The 23,189-nt window shown below is 39.5% G+C and overlaps 2 protein-coding genes across 22 annotated transcripts in view; one reads left to right on the top strand and one right to left on the bottom strand.

Moving 5' to 3' along the window:
- dock7 (dedicator of cytokinesis 7) overlaps positions 1-23,189 on the top strand; it is a 62,376-nt gene that overhangs the window by 12,897 nt on the left and 26,290 nt on the right. For 9 of the 21 annotated variants that reach the window (XM_012877988.3, XM_012877986.3, XM_012877985.3 and 6 more), the window contains exons 10-25: positions 952-1,032; positions 1,937-2,099; positions 2,480-2,622; positions 2,722-2,815; positions 2,930-3,092; positions 12,234-12,351; positions 12,520-12,590; positions 14,012-14,150; positions 14,268-14,369; positions 14,898-14,984; positions 15,937-16,168; positions 16,309-16,473; positions 16,686-16,706; positions 17,219-17,388; positions 18,437-18,526; positions 22,735-22,824. In XM_012877988.3, coding sequence (XP_012733442.2) covers positions 952-1,032; positions 1,937-2,099; positions 2,480-2,622; positions 2,722-2,815; positions 2,930-3,092; positions 12,234-12,351; positions 12,520-12,590; positions 14,012-14,150; positions 14,268-14,369; positions 14,898-14,984; positions 15,937-16,168; positions 16,309-16,473; positions 16,686-16,706; positions 17,219-17,388; positions 18,437-18,526; positions 22,735-22,824 — 1,929 coding nt within the window. The remainder of the gene's footprint in view (positions 1-951; positions 1,033-1,936; positions 2,100-2,479; positions 2,623-2,721; positions 2,816-2,929; positions 3,093-12,233; positions 12,352-12,519; positions 12,591-14,011; positions 14,151-14,267; positions 14,370-14,897; positions 14,985-15,936; positions 16,169-16,308; positions 16,474-16,685; positions 16,707-17,218; positions 17,389-18,436; positions 18,527-22,734; positions 22,825-23,189) is intronic. The other 12 variants (XM_012877987.3, XM_012877982.3, XM_012877990.3 and 9 more) reach the window with 5 other exon arrangements.
- angptl3 (angiopoietin-like 3) lies at positions 4,180-8,119 on the bottom strand. The gene is made up of 7 exons (XM_012878002.3): positions 7,457-8,119; positions 6,905-7,015; positions 6,686-6,782; positions 6,477-6,590; positions 6,189-6,284; positions 5,501-5,773; positions 4,180-5,404 (listed from the first exon to the last, which is right to left on the bottom strand). Exons 1-7 carry the CDS (start codon positions 7,982-7,984, stop codon positions 5,220-5,222), a joined length of 1,404 nt encoding a protein of 467 aa, XP_012733456.2. The 5' UTR covers positions 7,985-8,119; the 3' UTR covers positions 4,180-5,219.

The following is a 23,189-nucleotide window of genomic DNA, read 5'->3' as shown; positions in this document are numbered from 1 at the left end:
AAATTTAAGAATTTCTATTTGCTTTTAATGTTTGCTGACTGCGTGTTAGGGGTGAGGTTTTAGGTGAATTGTGACAGAAGTGGAGTAAATATTCATAATAAATCAACGACAGCGTACCAAGCACTGAGCTATATAATACACTGGAGTGCTAATCACCGTCTGTTTGAACGAGTCGCTTTGAAGCCGCCATATTGGTACTCCCTATTTTCCTCAAGTAACTAGGGAATATGTGCGCTACAGCATCGAATAACGAGGATTTTCTCATGTTCAGGGGGGGCTTAAGACTTTTAAAATGTCAAATGTCATATACTTTTATGTTATGTTCTAAAAATATCAAGTACTGAGAAAGTCATGTGCTGAAATATTTTGCATTTTATTCATTTAAATATATATGTTTAACATTTATAAATATATAAATAACAATATACAAAAACATATATTTACATATGTATATGTACATATATACATATATACATATACACATACTTATATATACACATATATATATATATATATATATATATATATATATATATATATATATTTAATATGAAAAAGGTGTAAAATAGTTCAGCACCTAATTTCCTAGTAGTTGATAGTGTTAGTACATCCACTGACTGTAGAATTACCTGTGAAACGTTTTCACTCAGCCAGAAAACTGCTTGTTATTGCAACCAAATCCTGTGGTATTCTGGGAGAGTAGGGAGGAGCAACATGGCGGCCAGTGACTTCAGTTTTTCGGCAAAATCAGCACTCCAGTGCATTATATAGCTCAGTGGTACCAAGTTGGTGCTTTTTGCAGAAACCATATTTGATGCTTTAATTATGGTCCTGTAATGCACTAAAATCCTCATGTGATCTTAAGAGGAAAATATGTTTATTAAATTACGTTGACATCATCTTGTTGCACATTAACCTTGTTATTGACGTCACCATTTCTTTCATCAACAGCTAGAAAAGGTACTACAGCAAGGGGACATAGGAGAATGTGCAGAGCCTTACATGGTCTTCAAGGAATCAGATGCTGCCAAGGTACGATCAGCGGGAGTTCTTAAAAAAACTCAGACGTTTGTCTTTAGTTTATTCTGATTCTGTTTTAATATCTGATTCACATGATGTGCAGGTACGCCAGTTATTTAACCGCCTCTCTTTTGTGACAGTTTCTGTTTTATCAAAATATAATCTACCGTCACTCATATTTAAATGAGTGAATGGGAGAGATGCACCAGTTGCCGTTTTTGCTGGTAAATACCAGTTTCTAGTTTTCTTTGAGGTCTGGCCTGCCTATTCAGGTGGTGTAAACGTTCTCAGCTGGACAATTATACGTCAACAGCGTTGAACATGAAAGAAAAATGCTGCTGCGGGTTCCTTGATAGAGAATCAAGGTAGAGAATCCAACTAAATATGAATTGATTCCGATTTATGCATCATTGTGAATCTTTCTACCTTTTATCAGATAGTTTTCCTCCTAACCTTAAAACGACGTGTGTCTAAGAACATGCGTCATGTTCTCGATGCGTTTACAAACTCAAAGTGGGTGGAGTTTTCAATTTTGAGGTGTTTACAGAACAGGGATTAAAATCAGATTCTTCAGCAATTGAGGTGCTGATCATCAGTAGATTTCCCCATTACGGGCCGATTGATTGGTGCCGAACAGGCAAGTTTATTTATAAAGCACTTTTCAGTGACAAGACGATTCAAGGTGCTGACTAACCCTAATAAATCAACTCAGAGGTGGCTTAAATCCGGCTTCAGAACGTTCTCCTTCATTCTGTTCATTTAACCAGGTGATTTTTAAACATTAGTCTGTGCTGTGGGCCCGGAAATTCAAATAGTTGGAACTAATCTCTGAACAGGCCTTTTACTCACTGACCCTGGATTACCCACCTCCGAATAAATTGCACCTGTACTCAATTGAATGTGCCTTTTTTCATAGAACAAAGAAAAGCTGGAGAAGCTTCGAAGCCAGTCAGAACAGTTCTGCCAGCGTCTGGGCCGCTACAGGATGCCTTTCGCATGGACCGCCATCCACCTGATGAACATTGTAAATAGTGCTGGCAGCCTGGAGAGAGATACAGAGTTGGAAATGAGCCTATCAGGTCTGACCTTCCTTTTCAACACCAGTGACCGTATATCTTTTCGGCCCAACTAGGTTTATAGGTTTGCATGCGTTTATCTGGGTGCAGAGAGCGTTTGTGGATCAGCCTCTTGGACCCATCAATACACGGCCAAAACTTTATCTAAAAAAACTTTTCCGACAACAAACTGGAAGAAAAGCCAGAGATAATAAGCATCCGAAACAAGCGTGCAGCTTTATTGATTCCAGGAGTGTCACTTTGACTTGTTTGTTTAGCCTTTGGTCTGGCACTGTTTCTGTTCAAACTACATACTGCCTTTCGTTGCTAGGCAGATTAGAGATTGACGAGTTCAGAAGGTTTTTTAAATCCTGATTTTTGTTTTCATCGTTTACTGTTCAAAGAGAGAAAAGGCTCGTGGTCAGAGCGGAGGAACTCGAGCATCATGGGAAGGCGTTCCCTGGAGAGGACCACTAGCGGAGATGAATCCTGCAGCCTGACGGGATTCAGGCCTGCAACGCTTACCATTACCAACTTCTTTAAACAGGTACAAGTCCATGCGGGAAAGTCTTCCATCTTTCATTGCGCTGTTTTGGTTTCTTTTTAAAAAAAAAAAGCATTTGCTTGTTTCCATCTCTCCTGTTAGGAGGGGGACAGACTCAGTGATGAAGATCTGTTTAAGTTTCTTGCTGATATGAGGAGGCCTTCTTCTGTGCTGAGGAGGCTCAGACCCATCACAGGTTCTTACTATACTTGAACAAATAACTTTTCTTACGTAACAATTAGGAAATTGAAAAGCACAACAACATTTTTCTATTTAATGACGCTTTTATTTCCCCCTTTTATCATCCTAGCCCAGTTAAAGTTGGACATTTCTCCAGCCCCAGAGAACCCCCATTATTGCCTGACTCCGGACCTTCTGCAGGTTAAACCGTACCCGGACAGCAGGGTGCGCCCAACCAGAGAGATCCTGGAATTTCCTGCCAGGGACGTTTATGTGCCAAACACCACGTACAGGTACCGAAAAGGGTTTAGTTTGAATGTTTTTCTTCCGTCTCGTTTTTTTTTAGGCGCGAGTTCTCCCTGTCCTCTCACCCATTTATTTGAATTTAAAAGCAAGGGGATTCATTGATTCAGTTCCTTTCAAAAACAAGGTGCTTTGCCCTGCAGTGATTGACACCGCAGTGCGTAATTGTTTACCTCGGGCCTGTTGTTTTGTGAAGGTCATGGGTGCGAGAACACTGCACACACCAGCAGCATTTGCACGCGCAGGCAGATTCGATCTGTGTAGTCGGCGCATGTTGTCCACCAGAATAAGGGCTGTTTTGGTCAAGGTGACTTCAGAAACTGTAGTTCCCCCCCTCCTCCCCCAGATTTGTTGCGCTGCAGATCTTTAGATCTCCGTCCAGCGGAGCCGTGATTGATCACAATCAATGATCAACAGAAATTTGGAGTTTTTGGGATAAGAAAAAAAAAATCTGACGGTCTTTCTAAATGATTTGAATCTAACATTATGTCTACAAAGTCATACAACAGATCCCACAATATCACACATTAATAATCAAAATAAAGCCAAAATGGCTGACATGTAAGGTGTGTAAAAAAAAAAAAACAACAACAAAAAAACGGAGTCAATACTGACTTCCTATGATTTTTTTTTCTCCAAAAGGTAGAAGCCATGCTTATGCTTATCAAATCTGAGGACCAATGTTTGTTGGTCCTCAGCACACGTAACCACCTCTGTAGAAGTATAGAAGAGTTTGGGAAGTTTGTTGATCTGGAGCATAAAAGTGTGTTAATACAATACCAGGGTGGTAAAACAACAGCAACAGGCTCAAAAGAGTGGCGTACCATCATCTTTGTAGATTCTTTGAAGGTTTTCTAATGGAATGGGTCTCTTTGCCACCAGCTAAAACGCACAATTTATTTGTATTCAGTGATAGACAGTAGTTAAAAATTATTTACACCAAAACATGAATAAAATAGTAAAATATAATACCAACTGATTTTTTTTGACTTTTTGTTAACTTCAATCAGCTTTATTTAAAATGTATCTGTTTCAGTACCAATATTAATCCCGTTTAAACACATACAATGTCAGATGTTTTTTTTTTTGTACTTTGACACATTGATTTATTTGTTTATTTATTTTGATAAATACAGTATGATTGAATAGCATATACAATTCTTGCCAGGTTGACACTTAGTTTGAAGCGCATTAACACAACAGAATCGTGTGCTGCACTAATGATGTGAGTCAATATGACTCAATAACGGTGGAAACACAAACACACAATGTTATCCAACAATGCCAGCATTAATAATTATAGCATGAACGTGGTTTAAATACTATACAGAATAATAACAACAAAACTGACCGGACAATGAAGTTAATCAGTGCACTGCCAACGTTTGAATTATCATTAGTTTGCTAAAAAAAAAAAACCCGTACCTATAAAACTGGGAGGTTGAAATCAGAGGATGGGGTGGTATAAAACAGAATATAAAATCTAAAAGGTCTACATATGAATGAAAAACAAAACCGGCCTGCACATTACAGTTAGCTTTGCAAACACAATTTCTATTAAAGCTTAAAATGTTATAACCTGCATGCATTATGTAATACGACATGGGCTTTTCTGCCTGTCGCTGCAGACACCATGTAATACATTTTCACACCACAAAGACGGAACACACTTCAAACAGCATACTCGGCCTAGAAGCTGAAATGCATTTCGATTAATCTCAGTTGTGATTTCCTGATCTGTGTTTTAAGGTTGTAATTCGTTCAGAAGCCTTCATCCCAACGTAACCCTCGGGTATCTGGTACAGAATCGGTCTGCGATGTGGATCAATAGGTCCACTGATTGCAAAGGTTGTGTAATAACTGTTCTAGTGTCCTTGGTGGGTCAGATCCAATAGGTTAACAACCTACATGTCATGATTGCACCATTTCATCACATCCGTAAGTCCAATGTATGACATATTTCATCTAAGAAAAGTTCAGAAGGCAATAATCCTCTAGTCGCTGGAAAAGGAAAACCGATCTTACTGCCCTTTCTGTGAAATCTTTAAACTAACTCTAGGTCTTTATGCAAAGACGCATAACTTTTAATAATATATGAAACTTTCAGGGGTGCGAGGTCAGTTTCCACCATCTGTGGCTAGCGACGCTCGTAAGCTGATTTTGCTCGTTTTGAGGGAATACAAAGGCCCAGCGCCAGGCCTCCATTGAATGCCCTTCCTCCTCACGGACCGTCCTTTGGCCCTCAAAGAGAAGTACTTCCCATTTAGGTTGGTTTCACTGCACGCACTCAGCCACCATCCACCTGCAAACACATGAAACAGCCGTGTCAACGCAAACAAACCCTGCATCTAATTCCCGCGACGCTTGCTGTAGTTTTTCGTGCCGCAAACGACAGTACCTGTGCAGTTGCGTCCGCAGTCGGCGTCGCAGCCGCTGTCGTTGTTCTTGTCTTTGGTGGAGAATCTCGAGCCGGTCAGGTTGGTCATCGCATCTGGCAGGTCGCCCGCTAAGTGGCTGACGTGAAGCGCGTAGTCCTCGGAGGGACCGGCCATTGAAAAGCGGTACTCGGCCCAGTGTTTTTCCTCCTTCCAGTCTTCCACGTCAATGCGCAGGATGTAGGTTCCCAGTTGGCTGATGGTGTGTATTTTCTTTAGGCCCAGCCAGAAGTCCTCTGTGGAATACAGCGGTCAACAAATGTCCCCTGTTTGAACCGTTTATGTGTGAGAGAGGCTGTTCTGAAATGGAAATCGCTTTGAAATGCAGCGCGGTGGCTACATGCAAAGCTGCGAAACTGTCCCGATTGCTCGGATTCTGCAGGAAGTTAGCAGTGATGATGTTTATTGTTTCAACCCAATCTTACTGTCCTTTCTGTGAACTTTAAGGACGTGCAAACTCTTCTCAAGGTCTTTGCAAAACTTTTTACTGTAACAGCAATTGTTTTTAGCTTTACATTTGATCATTCAGAATCAGCCAACTTTTCCTAAAGAGTAACAACACATGTTGCAGATTGTGTTAACAAGTGTAAAGATTTCTTTCTGTTTTTTTTTGTTGTTGTTGTTGTTGTTGATTACCCAAAAGATACTCACTCTCCAGGTCTCCAAAGCCTTTTTCATACATCTCCCATGATTGGTCAAAATCCACCGTACTGTCAGCCCTGTGCTGGATGACAGTCAAACCATGATCTATTGAAGAAAAACAAAAATTAGTAGTTTTATGTACATTTTCACCGTGCTAAGAAGCCTTTACAGGTCCCATTTATTTATTTATTTATTTGGTAAATTACTGTCACATCCACAATGGGGAACACGTGGATAAGTCGGTGCTGTAACATGACGGCAGCCCGTAAGGACAAAAAGATGTTCTGTCTTACTTACCTGAGCTTATTTCACAGTGAACATAAAATGGCTCTGATTGGTTTGGTTTGATAGCATAGACTCCACTTTTTGTCTCTCCTCTGGTAAATAAATCACCGCAGTCCACAGGAAGGTCTGAAACAGACAGATTATGATGAATAATCTAAAATCATCTTACCCTTTATTTAATCTAATGATGTGTTTTAGACATTTACTACTCATTTGTTTACCAGTGGAGTTTATCTGCAGATATTCAAACTTATCAGAGGCTGAATGGTCTGAATCCATCGCCTTATCAACTGTAAGCTGAAAGCTGTTGAAGCTGATCTGCAAGGTAGAACACAAGCATATTCCGCGTTAAAGCTTTCGACCTTCGATGAAGAATTAGTCTACATGTTTGTCGAAGCACGACGTGTGTGTGTGTGGATCGCTCTATATTCCACGGCTACCTTGTCCTCCAGGTTTTTGATCTTGTTTTTCTGGTGGTCCAGCTGGTCGTGCTGCTCCTTCACCGCTTTTAGAAGGTTGGTAATTGTTCTCTCCTGCGCTTCAATTACCTCCTGGAAAATATTTGATTGACGTATCATCATATGTATTTTTATTTCTGACGTTTGAATAGTTACATGGCCCTTTAGTGCTTCCCTTCTGAAGTTTGAGTGTTTGTTTAGTCGCTTAAATTAACTTAAAACCGATTGCTACCAAAGGCAAACAGTGAAAAATATTGTCATTACACAACGGCTGTAGCTCGCCTGAAATGATTGCATTTTGAGGGAATGTATGAGGAATCTGGTTTTGTTGTAAATAGTAATGACCAAAATTACATTTAAATACAAATTTGATGTTGCTTCATACAAGACTCATTGCTCATTTCTGTAAATCCAACAGCGAAGCTTTATGGAGCATCAGTATTGCTCATTACATTCATTTCAATGGAAGCCGTTTTAAGGAAATGCTTTGTAATTTAGCATTTCACAGACTTTTTCTCGTCACCATCTTCTCACCTTGAGGGTGATGATTTCGCTGAGCTGGTCTGCAGGGAGCATGCTCTGCGACAGTCCTTTCAGCCTCTCCTCCAGGCTCCCCACTTTGCTCTGCAGCTGCGTGCGCTCCTGCAGGATGTTGTTGATCTTGCTGTTGATTTCCATGGACAGGTTTCGAATCTCCTCGTTGTTGGCCTTCAAGATGCTCGTGGTCTTCTTGAGTTCCTCCTCTTCCTCTTTGATCTCGGACGTGACCACCGAGAGCTGGTAGAAGGAGCGGTCGAAAATGTTCAGCTTCTGGAAGATGTCGTTGATCTGGGCCTTGGTCTTGTGGACAAACTCCCGCAGACTCTGGCCAAGTTGGAGGAGGCCGTTTGCCAGAAGGCGAACGTCGTCCAGCATGGCGAAGCGGGATTTGGCTTCAGTCGGGCTCGCCTCCGTGGCGAGGGCCTCGGAGGGCAGCGTGGGCTGCTCTCTCCTGCCCGACGCGTCCAGATGGAGCGCAGCAGTCGAAGCGGCAGACAGCAGCAACAGGCAAAACAGCTTCATTGCGATCTCCTCTTGTTGGCTTTCTGCTGATCAGCTAAACGTGGAAGCTATTTTAATGTCCTCTAATTTTCTTTGGGTTCCTTTGAACACTAGCCGTCCTCTCTGTGCTTACAGCCTTTACTGGTAAAATGATTAGAGAGCAGCAGGCTGTGCTCTGTTATATACTCCCAGTTGAGGCGGGGGGGGATTAGCTGATCATTAAACCCTACTATGTTTTTAGCTTTGTCTCCCACCTCCTCCCAAATCCCCCTCGGGCCCTCCCTCTCCTAAACAAACAAATCACAGTACTGTGCAAATGACATGTGCCCCCCCCCCCCCTTCCCTACTAACCATTTAACCCCAATCCCCTCTGTGTACCACACCCTACCCTGCTCTCCATCTGTGGCTGTGTGGCACTTTAGCTGATCAGCAGAAAGCCAACAATGGCTATCTCTGCTTTTGATGGATCGTCCGCCTAATCAATCTCAAGCGTTATAACTCTGCGCACCCTTTGCTCAGATTGATAATGCTGTTTGTAATTAATTCTCCTAGGTTTGATTTAGCATCGTGCTGAATCAGCCCCGGGTCTGACTCCCTCCCGGTCTCCTCTGCCGCTCCTCTCCTCGTTTTGTGGGGAGGGGCGGAGACGCCACATCTTTGTTTCTGGGCATGAATTGGTGTGAAGAGTTTGGACTCCTGCTTGTGGTTTCGTCTTTTTCTTTTGTATGGGAAAAGTGTAGTCACAAAAAAAAAAAAAAAAAAAAAGTAAAAGAAAAATACTCCTAACCTTTTTAGAAGGCACAGGGTTATTTTTTATTGTTGAGAGCAATAAAATAATGATTTGCAATATGACAAACTTACTGTAACTTTTATTTTCTTAATTAGGATAAACCCAATAAACAGGGGACAATCCTATGGAGGGCTACTGAGCCCCTAAAGGGACATTGAAGGGAAAACCAAAAAAAACAACTTTGTGGTACAGAAAGTATCAGGTGCGCACCAGAAAGTAATTTTTATAAATGTCTCTTTATGAGCCCCGTAGAGGACCGAAACTAACTAGAATTAAATATATATGCAGACCTGTGTAAATGGGCCAATAAAAAAAAGAAATACAGTTAAAATGTACCAATTAATTTGAAAGACATTAGAAATAATTTTGGGTCATTTTATATTTCCTTGTTTAGAAAATATCCCATTCATTCACTTTATTCGTAATGTTTTATAACCTTCATATTTTTGGCATCTGTGACAAAAGGGCTAAACCTTAGCTAGATGAAATTCGTTGTTTTATGTCCATAAGTTTGCATATTTGCTTTTTATATTTTGTGTGAGTTGATGCTCTATTTCAATGATTTTAATTGCTTGATTTGGTTGAACTGTTTACCACCCTGCAGGACTGTTAAATACTTGTAAATACACTGCATAAACAACTTTTTAAAAATAAATCCAATACATAAAATCTTTTTTTTTTAATCTATGTATGTTCTGTGGCAGTTTTTGAATGGTAGCGAGCCCATTGCTCTGTGCCCATTTTCTGTTCTTATGTTTCTTACGGTTTCACAAATTCAAACTGTTTTCTTCTGTTATCAAAGAAAATAGACTTGCTTTCTTTTTTTATATATATATATATATATATATATATATATATATATATATATATATATATCAACTACTCATGCCACCCCCAGATGGTACGGCGCCCCAAGTGGAAAGCAATATTACCCAGATCAATAATAACCAGCATTGTGCACTCAAAGTTATTTTGTTGTTGCAAGGCAACGTTCAGCAGAAAAGCTGAGAGGGCATATGGAGAAACTGGCAGAGACGCTAGCCTGCTTACAGAGCTGGTGAGGCAAAAAAAAAAGACGCCACAATGCTGCTGTGTGCCTTCATGCCACACATTCCCACTGTTTGTCCTCAGCGTCAGGCCGAGTGATGCAACAAACCGAAAAACTTTGATGCACCCACAGATGTATTGCTGCAGCCTGCCCCTTTGCTTTGTATGGCAGAGAACAAGGTAGTGCTTCACCTCTGAGCACTCCGGCAGTGACCGTACATCTTCAAATCCCACACAGCCATCTCGATGAGCTCTTGTGTTATTTGTGGTTTCGAGGCTTGGATCGCCTTAGCTCTCGGTAATGAAGAATTGATTAAAAAGTTTCTAATCACGCAAACGGAGGAGAACAGGAATTGGTCCAAAAGCTGCATAAATGTGCCAGGAATGTTTTATCAGCTCAAATCTAGTGATCGGGTTTTATTATTTTCTACTGGGCCATAAAGGTTAGTCCAACAAAAGACTTAGCAGCTTAAATCTAAGCTTTTGGGAGTCTTAATGTCTGGAGCTGACATGGCTTTCGCATACTTGTGCTCCATTGCAAATTCAAAGGCTTTTTTTTTTTTTATCACAAAAAACTAGCAAAGCAAAGTTGACTTTCCTGTGTGTACTTATTAACTTGAGCTGAATCTGAAGAGATGAATGGACCAATCACAGTCGTTTCTATTTGTTCTATTTGCTCGTCATTAGTTTAACTTTACCGTGTTGAGGTCTATTGGAGTTTGAGTTCAGTAACCTGCTTCAAAGCAGCTCGGAGAATGTTGGAGAAGAGTAAGTCACTTTCTAAATGTGAGACAGAGATTCCCACACTCCTTACTTGGTTGTGGTTCCAGCTGTTGTCTCTGTGGGTCGACCCCCCCCCCCCCTCCCCCACCAAGGATTGATTACGTCATTGTGGTTTACCAGCAAACCCCTAGCTGTTTTACACTTCCTATAGTGGTTCCGCCTCCCCTCCGTCACCGTGTTTTAACCAACCTTTGACATAACCGTAGCTTTAATTTGGCTTACAGTGAAATTTTTTTGTGGATGTGCCAGGAAAACGTGCAGTAGTGTACAGTCTAACTAATGTAGGATAACAATAAACTGAGCTTTTTTTCCTGAGGATCATTCCTCTACTGTACATTGACATTTGAACGGGCCAAGCCTCCCACATTTACTTTTCACAGCGCATTTTACGCAACAGTCTGACATTTCGCCTCGAATTGATCACTTCATGAACTGTGATGTTACTTTTTCAGGCCTAGTAGGCCACAATATCATCATTTGCAATGATGATATTGAAAGGTTAAAAATTATGACCAGGATGATGATATTGGTTGCGATTTAAGCCTTTAGCGTTTTATGCAATGTGATTTGGATCCGGTGTGACCATCTGCTGCTATGAGACTGTCCAACCGGCTAAATATTATGTACATAAGTGTGAAAAATGTAGGATTACAGCACTTATTGCACTCCAAACAGTCCTTTGCGGAATGAATATTCACTGATATTGAGATAACGACATATTCACAATAAATAGTGCAGCCATAGTAAGTAGGATGAGCACAGCAAGAACCCTGTTTTACGTGACGGTATTATAATCCATGGGGTTTTGTCACTTTTTGGAAGAAAATGGTCATTGCTAATATAGTCTTAACTAAATGGTTTATTTGTTTGATATGTTTTCAGACACGGAAATCGTACTAAAATCGATTTTGTGGTTGCATAAAAAAAAAATTAAAACATTTTAATGCAGTGTGACGAACAATACGTTTTGCAAGTTTTCATCATCACGACACATTTCTTAATCCAGTCTAAATTTCTCTCCTTCCATTACTAGGAGTGCATTTGTGTTTTTTGTTCTTCCTCTTCTTGTGCTATCAGCGTCACACCCAGTTGGTCAACCACACCTCCTCATTAAAATAAACATTTCTGTCATTTCCTTGCTCAGAGTCCCTTTCAGCGGCGATCTGAATCACTTTTAAGCTAAGACTTGGTAGGTATTTTTAGGCTATGATAGGAGCTCTCCGCGAGACTCTTAGGATCTTTGTGAATAAAGCGCTATATGGTGGTGAGCTTCATTGTAGCCACAGCTGCCCTGGAGCAAACTGACATGCTTGTGCTAAAACTCACGGCAGAAAAAAAAAGTCCAGGATTTTGTCTTTTTCATGTCATCGGATTAAATCAGTTGCATCTAAACTATGTAATCTAAAACTATTGTTGTAATTATATTCTTTTAGTAAGCCATGCAGCTTGTTATAATCTCAGGTTTCGGACAGGCGTGATGTTGCCTCAGTGCACACGTGTTGCTCACAGAGGTCCAGGGAATTTGTGTGTACGCTCAGACACGTAAAAATTTGGGGGAACGTTGCTTGTCACATGTCTTGTCATTAATCTTGACGACGGTGTGAATTACTTTCTAATGAGCTAGATTTATTTTTTCTTTCTTTCTTTCAGGAACCTGTTGTATGTAAACCCTCAGAGTCTCAACTTCGCCAACCGTCAGGGCTCTGCTCGCAACATCACAGTCAAAGTGCAATTTATGAATGGAGAGGATCCAAGCAACGCGATGCCGGTAAGCCATCATCAAAATAATATTTAAGCCAATCATGTGAATGTTACATGTCTATTATTGGCAGCTTTGGTCGTTTGTGACGGTAATCAAATTACGGTACTCTTTATTTGGGAACTTCTGTTTTTCCACAAAGCTGTAATTGTAACATTATTGTTTTTTATCCTTCAGGTCATATTCGGGAAGTCAAGTTGTGCAGATTTCTATAAAGAGGCCTACACTGCAGTTGTGTACCATAACAGGTGAGTGAATCAATCTGAATTAATATTCAAAAACTATTTTTTTTAATTGCTTGTTATTCAATCAGAAAACGAGAGGTTCTTGAACAGAGTCTGATAAGGATGATTTTTTTTCTCTGCTCCCAGCATCTTCATTACAGTCTGAAAAGGTTTTAATAAGGTGATATGGGTCAATTCAACCTTCAATAAAGTTCTGCTCTGACTTTAAATTAAAAATAAGCAGGCAGACAAAAGTACAAAAAAAATCAGGTGTGCGGTTTTTTAAGAGTTTTAAATATGAAAATCTTTGCACAGTTGTTGTATCTGAGCCTGTAAATTCTCCAGTAACCTAGTTTTTTCATAGCAATGGAAATTCTTCACCTGAACATTTCTTCTTCTGTTCCTGTACAGAATAGTTTTGTCCATGAGAAACGAGAGCCCAGCTATGACCTTGTTTTTAGCATTTATTTTCGAGTCGGTTCTAGTGTGTTTGTTGATGTGCTTATTTTAGCTGTTGGTTTCTTCTGACCTTGGGCCTGCAGAGAAAGTTTCCTCCTTTGGGACCTTAAAGAATTTAGCAGAAGCTAGTTGTTACTTGTTGTATAATTTGCCTTTTTTTAGCCACTTAGTGACCTTGAAGAATGTATTTGTTGATATGAGAAATAAATTGGCCAATATATAATAGAAAAACTAGCAATTTAGTTAGTTTCTGAACCAGTGTCATAAACATTTCCTTTTGTATTTGTATTTGTATTAATGTAGTTGTATTAATTTGTGCCTGGACAGCAACTGGAGACCCCTCTGGATGTTGATCACCTACTGTTTTTTTAGGGCTGCATGATTTTAGGAAATGTTGAGAGATGCGATAATATTGGGGGAAATTGCAATAACGATCTAGCTTGCGATAAATACAGAAAAAATTAAAGCCTTAATGTTTTTCTGGTTTAGGATCATAGCAAGCATAGACCCCAGATAACGAGGAGTCTATTTAGCTACTAACAAACAATGACACATTCATCATTTCCATCTCAAACACAAGGTTTTAGTGAAAAGGTCTCACAACCGGTGACCGTTTCGATGTTTTTGTGTTTTCATGATGTAAAGCACTTTGAACCACCTTGCTGCTGAAATGTGCTACACATACACTTGACTTAACTTGGTACTTCTCAGTCATGCTTTATTCTGTTAAATGGCCTACAGATAGATGGCATCCACAATAAGCAAATATATAATGTAACTTTGTGGAAAAGAATAGCCACATTCTGCAACAGGCAAAAAGGAATAATTATTGGATATTTGTATGGGTTGGGTAGCTGAAGGTTCTTACAAGCAAATATCCTTTGTTTCATTTCCAATTCACTAGTTTGCTTAAAGGGAAACTGTTAACGCTGTAAGCGGTTTATAGAAACGTAGAACCTTTTAACATTTGTTACTTATGGCTGCAGATCCCCTGACTTCCATGATGAGATAAAGATCAAGTTGCCTGCCTCCCTGTCAGACCACCACCATATTCTCTTCACGTTTTACCATGTCAGCTGCCAGCAGAAGCAGAACACACCACTGGAGACCCCAGTGGGGTACACGGTAGGCGAACCCACCACAGCGCACTTAGAAACGCATGCAGACTAATATTCAGATTTTCACCGATGCAGGTTAACACCTACTGATGAAAGTATTGCATCTGTTTTTTTCCTCCTCCAGTGGATCCCAATGTTACAGAACGGCCGTCTGAGAACAGGACACTTTTGCTTGCCTGTATCTCTTGAGAAGCCGCCACAGTCCTACTCTGTTCTCTCTCCAGAAGTAAGATCCGATATTATAGTCGGCATTTTTTTATTTTTTTTTTATATATATATATATATATATATATAGCTATAATAGGGAGTTTACAGATTTCACAGTGAGCCTCATGATAAATAAACACAATATGTGATGTCATCCAATTTAGAGTTAAAAGTCCCCCCCTTTTGATAGGTAATATTTTATATTTACTGTCTTTAGAGGATTTTGTGAATAACTGTAAATCTTTAAAACGAGGTAGAAGTGCAGGATTAAAACGGCTATTGTTTAAGAATGCATAGATATTAAAAAGCATTTTAAAGGGTAAATAAAAAAGGAGAATATAGGGATCTTGAATCGAGTCCAATGGAAGTTTGTTACAACATTTGCTGTTGTTTAAGGTGAGTTGTTACGTACCTTTTGATTGGCCTCCAGGTACAGCATAATCCTAATTGAATGAACGTATCTCATGCACTCACGCTTTCCCATTAGGGTTTCTTTGTTTTTGTTTTTTTGCCAAAGCAAGCCCAGATTATTTCTGTTGTGTTTCAGGTTCCTCTCCCAGGAATGAAGTGGGTCGACAACCATCGAGGAGTATTTAATGTGGAACTGCTGGCTGTTTCAACAATCCACACACAGGTATAAATACTTTGTGCTTCACAATTGTCCCAATCCTAAGGCTTTTGGTTATTTATTAGTTTTTAGGTTCCTTGGGTTGTGCTGCTTTCAGTTAGTGTTTGGTTTGTGTAAAGGCTACCTGTGTTTCATGCCCTGCTAGTTTCCCACCGAGTTGCCTTCCCCACTGCATATATTTCTGTTGATTATCTCGCACCTGTACATTATCCAGATGATTATTGCCTAGCATATTTTAAGTTCCTGGTTTCTGTTCCGTCGTTGCTGGATCCTTAGTTAGCCCTGGTTAATCTGTTGGTTTATGTGGTCTGTAACCTTACCTGAAGTTCTTTCCGTGTTCTTTTCATTAAAGTTACTTACCTTTATGATTGCTCTGTCTGCGACGTCTTCACTGCATTTGTGGTCCTCGACAACCTCAAAGCATGGCAATATCTTGCAGTTTAGTAACTTTATAAGATCAAGTCTCTCAACCTCTCACCTGTATTTCTTCTTCTAGCTGGTTTTATCTGTTTATAACCATTTTGAATTTTCATTAGAAAGAAATAGAAACCTTTTTGTCACTTTTTTTATTTTAGATTTCACTTGTATGCATTTAATCTACATTTTCGTTTACTGTTGGAGAGCCACCCATCAGGTATTTTATAATGCTCTGACCCTGTTATACTGAAAGACAACAGAGATGGCATTGTGTGTTCTTGTTAGCATCTTAGTGTTAGCTTATAGCATGAATAGCACAGTTAAAGTGGTCAGAATGGATAACTTTAGGTCTGCTCTCTCAGTAACAACTTCCACACCAAAGAGTGTTGTTATCAGCTAAATCAGGTAGAGATTTAAAATGGTGCATTCGGTTGGAAAAAGATCAGAGTTTTCGATTTCAACTTGACCGTCGGCAAACAGGATTTGCCAGACAAAACATCAGCAATATATTTCTAATACCTATCCCTCTCTCTTTTTCCAGGACCAGTACCTGGATAAGTTTTTCGCCTTGGTGCATGCCCTGGATGAGCACGTGTTTCCGGTCAGGATCGGAGATATGCGCATCATGGAAAACAACCTTGAGACCGAGCTGAAGTCCAGCATCGCAGCACTAAACTCGGCCCAGCTGGAGCCGGTGGTTCGATTCCTTCACCTCTTACTTGACAAGTTGGTGCTGCTTGTAGTTCGTCCGCCAGTCATTGCTGGACAAATCGGTATGATTCTGGATTACGCTGACTCAAAAGGAAAGCTTGTAATGACTACTAAAAGACGTGTACATATGGCATTTGTCCTATTATTCTATTCCCCTGCATTCAGTTTTACAGTGAAAACTCTTATGTTTGTGTGTTTTTAGTCAATTTGGGTCAAGCATCCTTCGAGGTGATGGCATCTGTGGTGAACCGGCTTCACAAGTACCTGGACACCAGCCAGGACATGCACGGTCGCAACAGCCTGCTGTCCTCTTACATCCACTACGTCTTCCGCTTACCCAGCACAGATCCTAACTCCCCGTCACCAGGTATCTTGCAGCCGACAGATTGAGTGTTATCCTTTTCTTTATTCCTGATCTTTTTTTCCTCACCTTTTTTCGTTAACCGCATTGATTTCCCAGCTCACCCTTACTGCAGACCAGCCTGCCTTAATTTCTCTTCCATTTCTTTTCTTTTTTTTGTTACCTTTTGACATTTTTTCCCTTCCACATCCATTTTGTCTTCTGCCTGCCCAACATAGACCCCAACTCATCCTTAACAGGTAGATATGATCCATTATTCTACATTACAATGTGAAGCTTTTTTTCTTTTTAAACACAAGTTTTTTCTTCACCTAAAAGTATTTTATTTTTGATAAGTAGTTTGTTTTTTCATCATTATTAACCCCTAAAACACATGATACTGCTTTATTAGTCCACTGTGTTGTTCAGGTCTGGATAAGTTTGGAAAAAGTTTGTTTTTGACAGTTGTTTTTTGACAGTTTCCTCCTTATTAAGTTTGTTTTAAATATTGTTTTTGTTCCATATTCAAAGCCCGACTGCCCTAGAAAGACGTGACATAAGTTCATAGTGGATTTATTGGTATTTATACTTAAAACAATGTTTTTAAAAATGACTGAAATATTTTAAATTCAAGGACGGGGAATTTATTGACATGAAAATTTTTTAAAATATGTTGAGTTTGTGGACTTAGGACTTTATGGTTTGGTGCAGCGGCACCTTTCTACACGCCCTACTCACCACGTCCATTGTTTCCTCTTGTGTTTTGTCCTAGGTCCCGGAGGGCTGGGAGGTTCGGTCCACTATGCCACCATGGCTCGCTCGGCTGTCCGACCAGCCAGCCTCAACCTCAGTCGCTCCCGTAGCCTGAGCAACAGCAACCCTGACATATCCGGTACGCCCACATCTCCTGATGATGAGGTTCGCTCCATAATCGGAAGCAAGGTAAGGTCAAACGTGAGGCTTTAACGTCTTTCGTATGTCAGGTTTGAGGAGTTTTTAGAAAGGATAGAAGAGGTCACCATCAATAAAAAATGTTAATCTGGTGCCATTGTACCAGATTAAATTGTACATTGTACCAAAAATGTAGAATATGGTCTTTAACTGAAGCCCTGTATGGCTTGTCCACTTCACATGTGGGAACTAGCTGCCATTACTCAATTATGTAGCAGTTTCCAAATTTACTGGTTTGGGAAGTAGTCTGACTCCAGTAAGGTAGTTGCAAAGGATCTATACTCCTTAACCTACATAACGCAGATGTGTCCATGTCCAGCATGACTCAGTGGGGATTTTAGTTCAACATGTGAACTATATAGCAATGTGTAAACATAAAACTGGACATCTTATCTCTCTAACCGTGGTAACATCAACCTGTCGCTGACAGAGGCACAAAGAAACAAAGTTCTGTGTGGCCAGGTTCTAAAAAGCCTACAGAACCTTTAGCTTCACACTGATGAGTAAATGCTGTCTGTGACAAATACTTAGTAGTTCCATTCATGTTTTTATTGCGTTTTTTTTGTCTTTTATTTTGTTGTATTTATTTGTTGTCATTAATTTTGCCTTGTATGATTTGAGATTTCCCACCTTGAACCTTTTTTTTTATGTAACTCAAAAAGTCCATCAGCAGTGAGTGAATGATTGAATGTGCTTTTTTTTAACAGTCTTGCATTCTTGTAACCATTATATGATGGATGCCGCCCTTTATTGATGAATGTCCCCCTTTCTGCTAATATTTAACTAAGCCTCTTTTTATTTGTACACACATAAAGGGATATGAAGATCCTTTCAACCTTGCTACTTTTCTGTGATGATTTGAATCTTAATTTACTGACAGCTAACCTTTTTTCAGGGGGCCTTTGACATCTTCCAGCAGTCATGACTTTTGAACCTCTTTAACTTGTCATTATTCCTTCCCTCCTCCTTCCCCCCCGTGCTGCTCGCTTGTTCCCTTGCTTCCTGCCTGCCTCGTGTCCTTTGACCTTGGCACCCATAGGGCTTAGACCGCTCCAACTCGTGGGTACACACCATGGGCTGTAGTGCCCCCTGGGGATCCAGCCCTGGGTCCGCTCCAGAAACCATGCAGGTGGTTTTATGAATGCCCCGTCCTTCACTTTGCCTCACTACTATAACAACCTTATTCACACTGAATGGATCCTGGAATATTTGAAGTTTTGGTCTATTGTAGTTAACGATAGTCTTAAAGAACAGTTGATATATATATATTTTGGAATTTCAAACTATGCTTATGATATTCTTAAGTCACATAACTGGCATAGTCAACCACTATTTACTGAATATGAAAAAAAATAAGGAGCAAAAAGTTTATAGAGGTCCAAAAGTGCCATAATTCAACAAATCATTTTATTATCAAAAAAAGTTTTAGTTCATTTAAAATGTAAGTAAAGTTAGCAATGTAGCTTGATTGAAAATTAGTTGTCAAACTTATAATTTGATTTGATAACATAGAAGACTTGCACGCTAAAGCAGACAAACACCACTGTTAACAAAGGTAAATGTAATTAACTGGATTTCCTTAGAAAAGTTGAATATTAGTTATGCATATTTCAACCATGTTGTTTTCTTTTGTAAAAACACTGTATACATATTTACAAGAATGAAACTCGACAAAAAATCTTTTTATGTTCCACTCAATTTTCTAGATTTATATAGAAAATGTCTGTATATCCAGAACAATATAAGACCGAAGTCAAATTCCTTGTTTGTGTGCACAAACCTGGTCAATAAAACCAATTCTGATTCTAAATAATTAATTTTTACAGTTTCTTTTTTTTAGATTATATTTCCTGAGGCATTGCTATATCTTGCAAAATCACATTATGTTAAAACTATGTTATAATGCTGTTCTTTCATCAAAGTAGTGTTTTGCTTTATTCATCCATGTCTGAGTAATCCTTGAGTATTCAGCCCCTTCCTGTCCTGGACAACCAGCGGCCATTACAGGTCTCATCACATTGTGAATTTGGTTTTTGTGTCGACAGCATTATAAAAAGCAGTGGGTGGAGTCAGTTCTGTCGATAACTAAATGATGACTAAACCCGATCAGGGTCTGTATGACGTTCCACGGTGACATGGTTGGTGCAGTGTAGAAATCGTAGTAGATTAAATCATTTATAAATGGCTTTAACATAAATTGACTTCTAATTTTTGTTAATAAATTTCATGTGGGATTATTTACTTAAATTGTAATATCTTTATTTAGGCATTTACTGTACTTTCCTACTGTATTTCTAGTAAAATGTCTGTCCTAACAGGAAAAAATGTATTTCATAATCCATTTATTTGACATTGTGGCATTTTTGGCTCTCCATAACAAAGCTATGCACAATCTTAATAATACCATGAAAGACCAAGACTTGTGAATATTACGGCATTCTCCCAAACTTTATATCACAATCCTTCCATGATTACACTCATGGGAGTCACAGCCGCCTCCATGACCTGTTTTTCATCACGGGCCTTGTTCAGAAATGGTATTAACATGTGTTTTTAGTGATCCAACTGTAAATGCACAGCACTTTGTAACAAATGGCCACGCTTCAGACTTGATCTCAGACCACATTCAGAAATGCTGACATAAATTAATGCCACAATTCAGCACTAATGGTTGTTACTACGCAGTCCTCAAAATAGAGTTTTTCTCTATTTTCTGTTTCTGGTTGAATATCGAAACAGAGTACTGAAAATATTTGAGGTTCATTCTACATTCCTTTTTACATTGTCTAAAAAAAATCAAATCTTGATTTAAAAATGTTTTTCACATTGATGAATACCAAAATTAGATAATCTATCCATGGTTTGCCACGTGATAGATTTAACATGATAGGCTTTAACCTTTTTGCATTCAGTATTGTGATTTTTGGCTTACTCACTGACAACGTACTGCTAAATGGCGAATACATAAATAATGAATCAATAATGAAACAAAGAAAAGGGCAGACTCACTGCCTATTTGGCCTTCCGAACAATTTTCAATAAGAGTTTTAAATTGGACCTGTAGTTAACATCAAAGTCATTTGAATAAAAGGTTGATAGACTGAAATGAGTGGTAGTTTTAAGTCTATCAGATCATGACGGTTGTGTAATGTTATCCCACTTTATCCATCCCTGCAAATGTCCCTAACCTTCGTCTGATTTTTATCGAAATCCAAAAAAGTACATGTTGTCAGTTTGTGTGTTTATAGACTTAAAATTATGTTCTCAGTTTTGATGCATTTGATAAAAAATAAGGAAAATAAGGATTATCCAGAATTTGCCCTGCAAATCAGAGCTGATCAAGGGTAAATTGGCAAATTTCCATCTCAATGTCCATATCTGTAATGAAAACTGCTTTTGTTGCTTTAATTATTAACAATCATAACTTTCCGTTCAAGAAGCTGTTTTCAGTGTAGAATAGACCCGTCCTGATTCGACAAGTCTGGCATAGGATTAGTCCAAAAGACAAAAAATACTGACAATCTAGAACACAAAACCGGTTTAGGTGGAAAGTTCTGCATCTGGAGCTGTGTTTGTGATTGGATCACTGAAGACTCTTGTTGGTGCCAAGTATGAAAAAGGTTTCAGAATGTCAGCACTCTTTGCTTTTCACATCTAACGCCTCTCTTTTTCTTCTTTTACATTCATAAAAGTCGTGTAAATCCAGACAACCAGATAGCAGTTTTGAGTAGAGACTACTATTCTCCATTTCTTACTTCTCTATCTTCCATTATTGGTTTCAGCACAATGGCCGGGCTTTGCTCAGCCTTAAACAGAAACATAGTATTTTAATTGTAAATATTTCACTCACATTCTTTTTATGATGGGGAAGAAAAAGAGTAGTGTTAGGATTTATTTAGTCGTCATACCAGATTATTATTTTTCTTTCCTTCCCTTCTGCTCAGCCAGTTCACCTGCATGCCTCTGCTGACCCTGCATTTTCTATTCACCTTGTCTCTGAGGATTTGTGTATTTGTGAGTGAATGTGTATCAACCCATTTGAGCTCCTTGCCACACGTTTTCATTTAAGGTTGAGTCCCGTTTCATTTCGAGTTTCCATGACATAATCATTGTTGCTTAGAAATCTTCACATCAGACTCCCTAGGTGGTATTTTGTTTGGTAGTCTACCTCGTTACAGTGCCCTAGGATAATAAACAGACCCCTTTAACTTTTTTACAGTTTACACAACCACAAACTTTGCTGTATTTGTTTGCCATGTTATGATTGGCCAACACATGCGTGATTGTGAAATGCAAATAGAAAACTTATTTATTTATTTTTTTCCATAAAAAAATTCAAAAAAGTTTGCTGTCGATTTGCTTTAATCATCCTTTAATCTGACACTTGAAAATAAAACCCGGTGTAACCAACTGCCTTCAAAACTGACTTAAATCATGAATACAGTCCACTTCCACACCTTTTAATCTTGGTAAAAATGTGGCTGTTCTGTGAAGGCCTTAGAGGAAAAACATCAGTGAACAAACAGCATCACGAAGGCAAAGTTAGACGGCAGACAGTTCAGGACCGCTATAAAACGGTGTAAGGTTATAGCACAATATCCCCAGCTTTGGACATCTCGTGAAACCATGATCTGAAATTCCCAAAATATTGGCACAGCTGAAGATCAACAAAGACACGGCCCTTAAACCCTCACACTGGGCAGGGAGAGCATTTATCGGAGGCCACGAGAAGTCCTGATCGTCCCGCTCTTAAAGCCATGGCTTCTTTCCCTTCCACTTCGCAACTACGCTCTGTTATGCGTTTCTCAGTCTCATATAAAAAGATAAATAGGAAGTTTGTGGTTATAAAATGTGACAAAATGTTGAAAAGTTCAGGGGGTGTGAATACTTTAGCAAGGCACTGTTACTGGTATAATAATAATAATAAAAAAAAGAATACTCCAGACGTTATAGGGTAGTGTCAGTGTTTGTCATGTTACTGTCTTCATTCTTGTATTTACCTGTGGAGATGCAGAATGGTGCAACATAAAAAAAAAAAAAAAAAACTCGGCCTTGGATGCATCCATTTTGCATTTCTACTGTAGGGCGTTCGAGCCAAGCTTCTTCTAGCTTAGCGCCACAACGTTTACCCGTTGTGGTCCCGTCTTTTGTCTGGTTGTTTTGTGTCCTCATGTACGAGAAGCAGCGCAGTCACAGGTGTGTTTTTGTGCATGCGTATGTGGGGAGAGCGCGCCCCGGCACTCGGCCCTTGGTGGCCGGCGTGCTGAGGAAGAGCCCCACACTTCTGTTGCTCCTCCACTAACCTTGCTGTCACCGTTCCATTCATCCCACTCATAGGCCATGGAGCGCTGTGGCAATCGCATGTCTTCGCACACTGAGAGCGCCAGTTTCTTGCAAACTTTAACAGGACGGTTGCCCACTAAAAAGGTAGAGCCACTTGCACTGGGGGAGGAGCCAACCCCGCCCTCCTTCGTCTTCGCCTCCTCACCTGTTCTGTCTGTGGATGTGTGCCTCTGGATTGGTGGATGTCGTGTTTGGTTCTTGTGTTGTTTCTGTTGAATGCTGTGTATCACTACCTTTGCCTCTCTTTGTTGATTATTTCTGAGAGGCTTTGAATGTTTTTGTTTTTATTTTTTAGTCTGGCTAAAGCTGACGGTGAGGTGGTCACATTGTGTGGGAAGTCTTCCCAGTCAAAAAAATCTCAGCCTTTTTTTTTTGTTTAGTTTTTTGCAAATGTATGAATATCTTATAAAAAAATTGTTTGTTAATAACCTTTTGATGCTCAAAGAGGG

Source organism: Fundulus heteroclitus, chromosome 9 (genome assembly GCF_011125445.2).
Source record: "Fundulus heteroclitus isolate FHET01 chromosome 9, MU-UCD_Fhet_4.1, whole genome shotgun sequence".
NCBI lineage: Eukaryota > Metazoa > Chordata > Actinopteri > Cyprinodontiformes > Fundulidae > Fundulus > Fundulus heteroclitus.
The sequence above is the reverse complement of the archived record's forward strand: the minus strand, read 5'-3'. Positions and strand labels throughout refer to the sequence as shown.

Coding starts and splice junctions, on each gene's coding strand:
- angptl3 (XM_012878002.3), bottom strand. CDS start 7,984: ATGAAGCTGTTTTGCCTGTTGCTGCTGTCTGCCGCTTCGACTGCTGCG. Junction 6,783..6,904: donor TCAAAAACCTGGAGGACAAG/GTAGCCGTGGAA, acceptor TCTACCTTGCAG/ATCAGCTTCAACAGCTTTCA. Junction 6,591..6,685: donor TCTGCAGATAAACTCCACTG/GTAAACAAATGA, acceptor TGTCTGTTTCAG/ACCTTCCTGTGGACTGCGGT.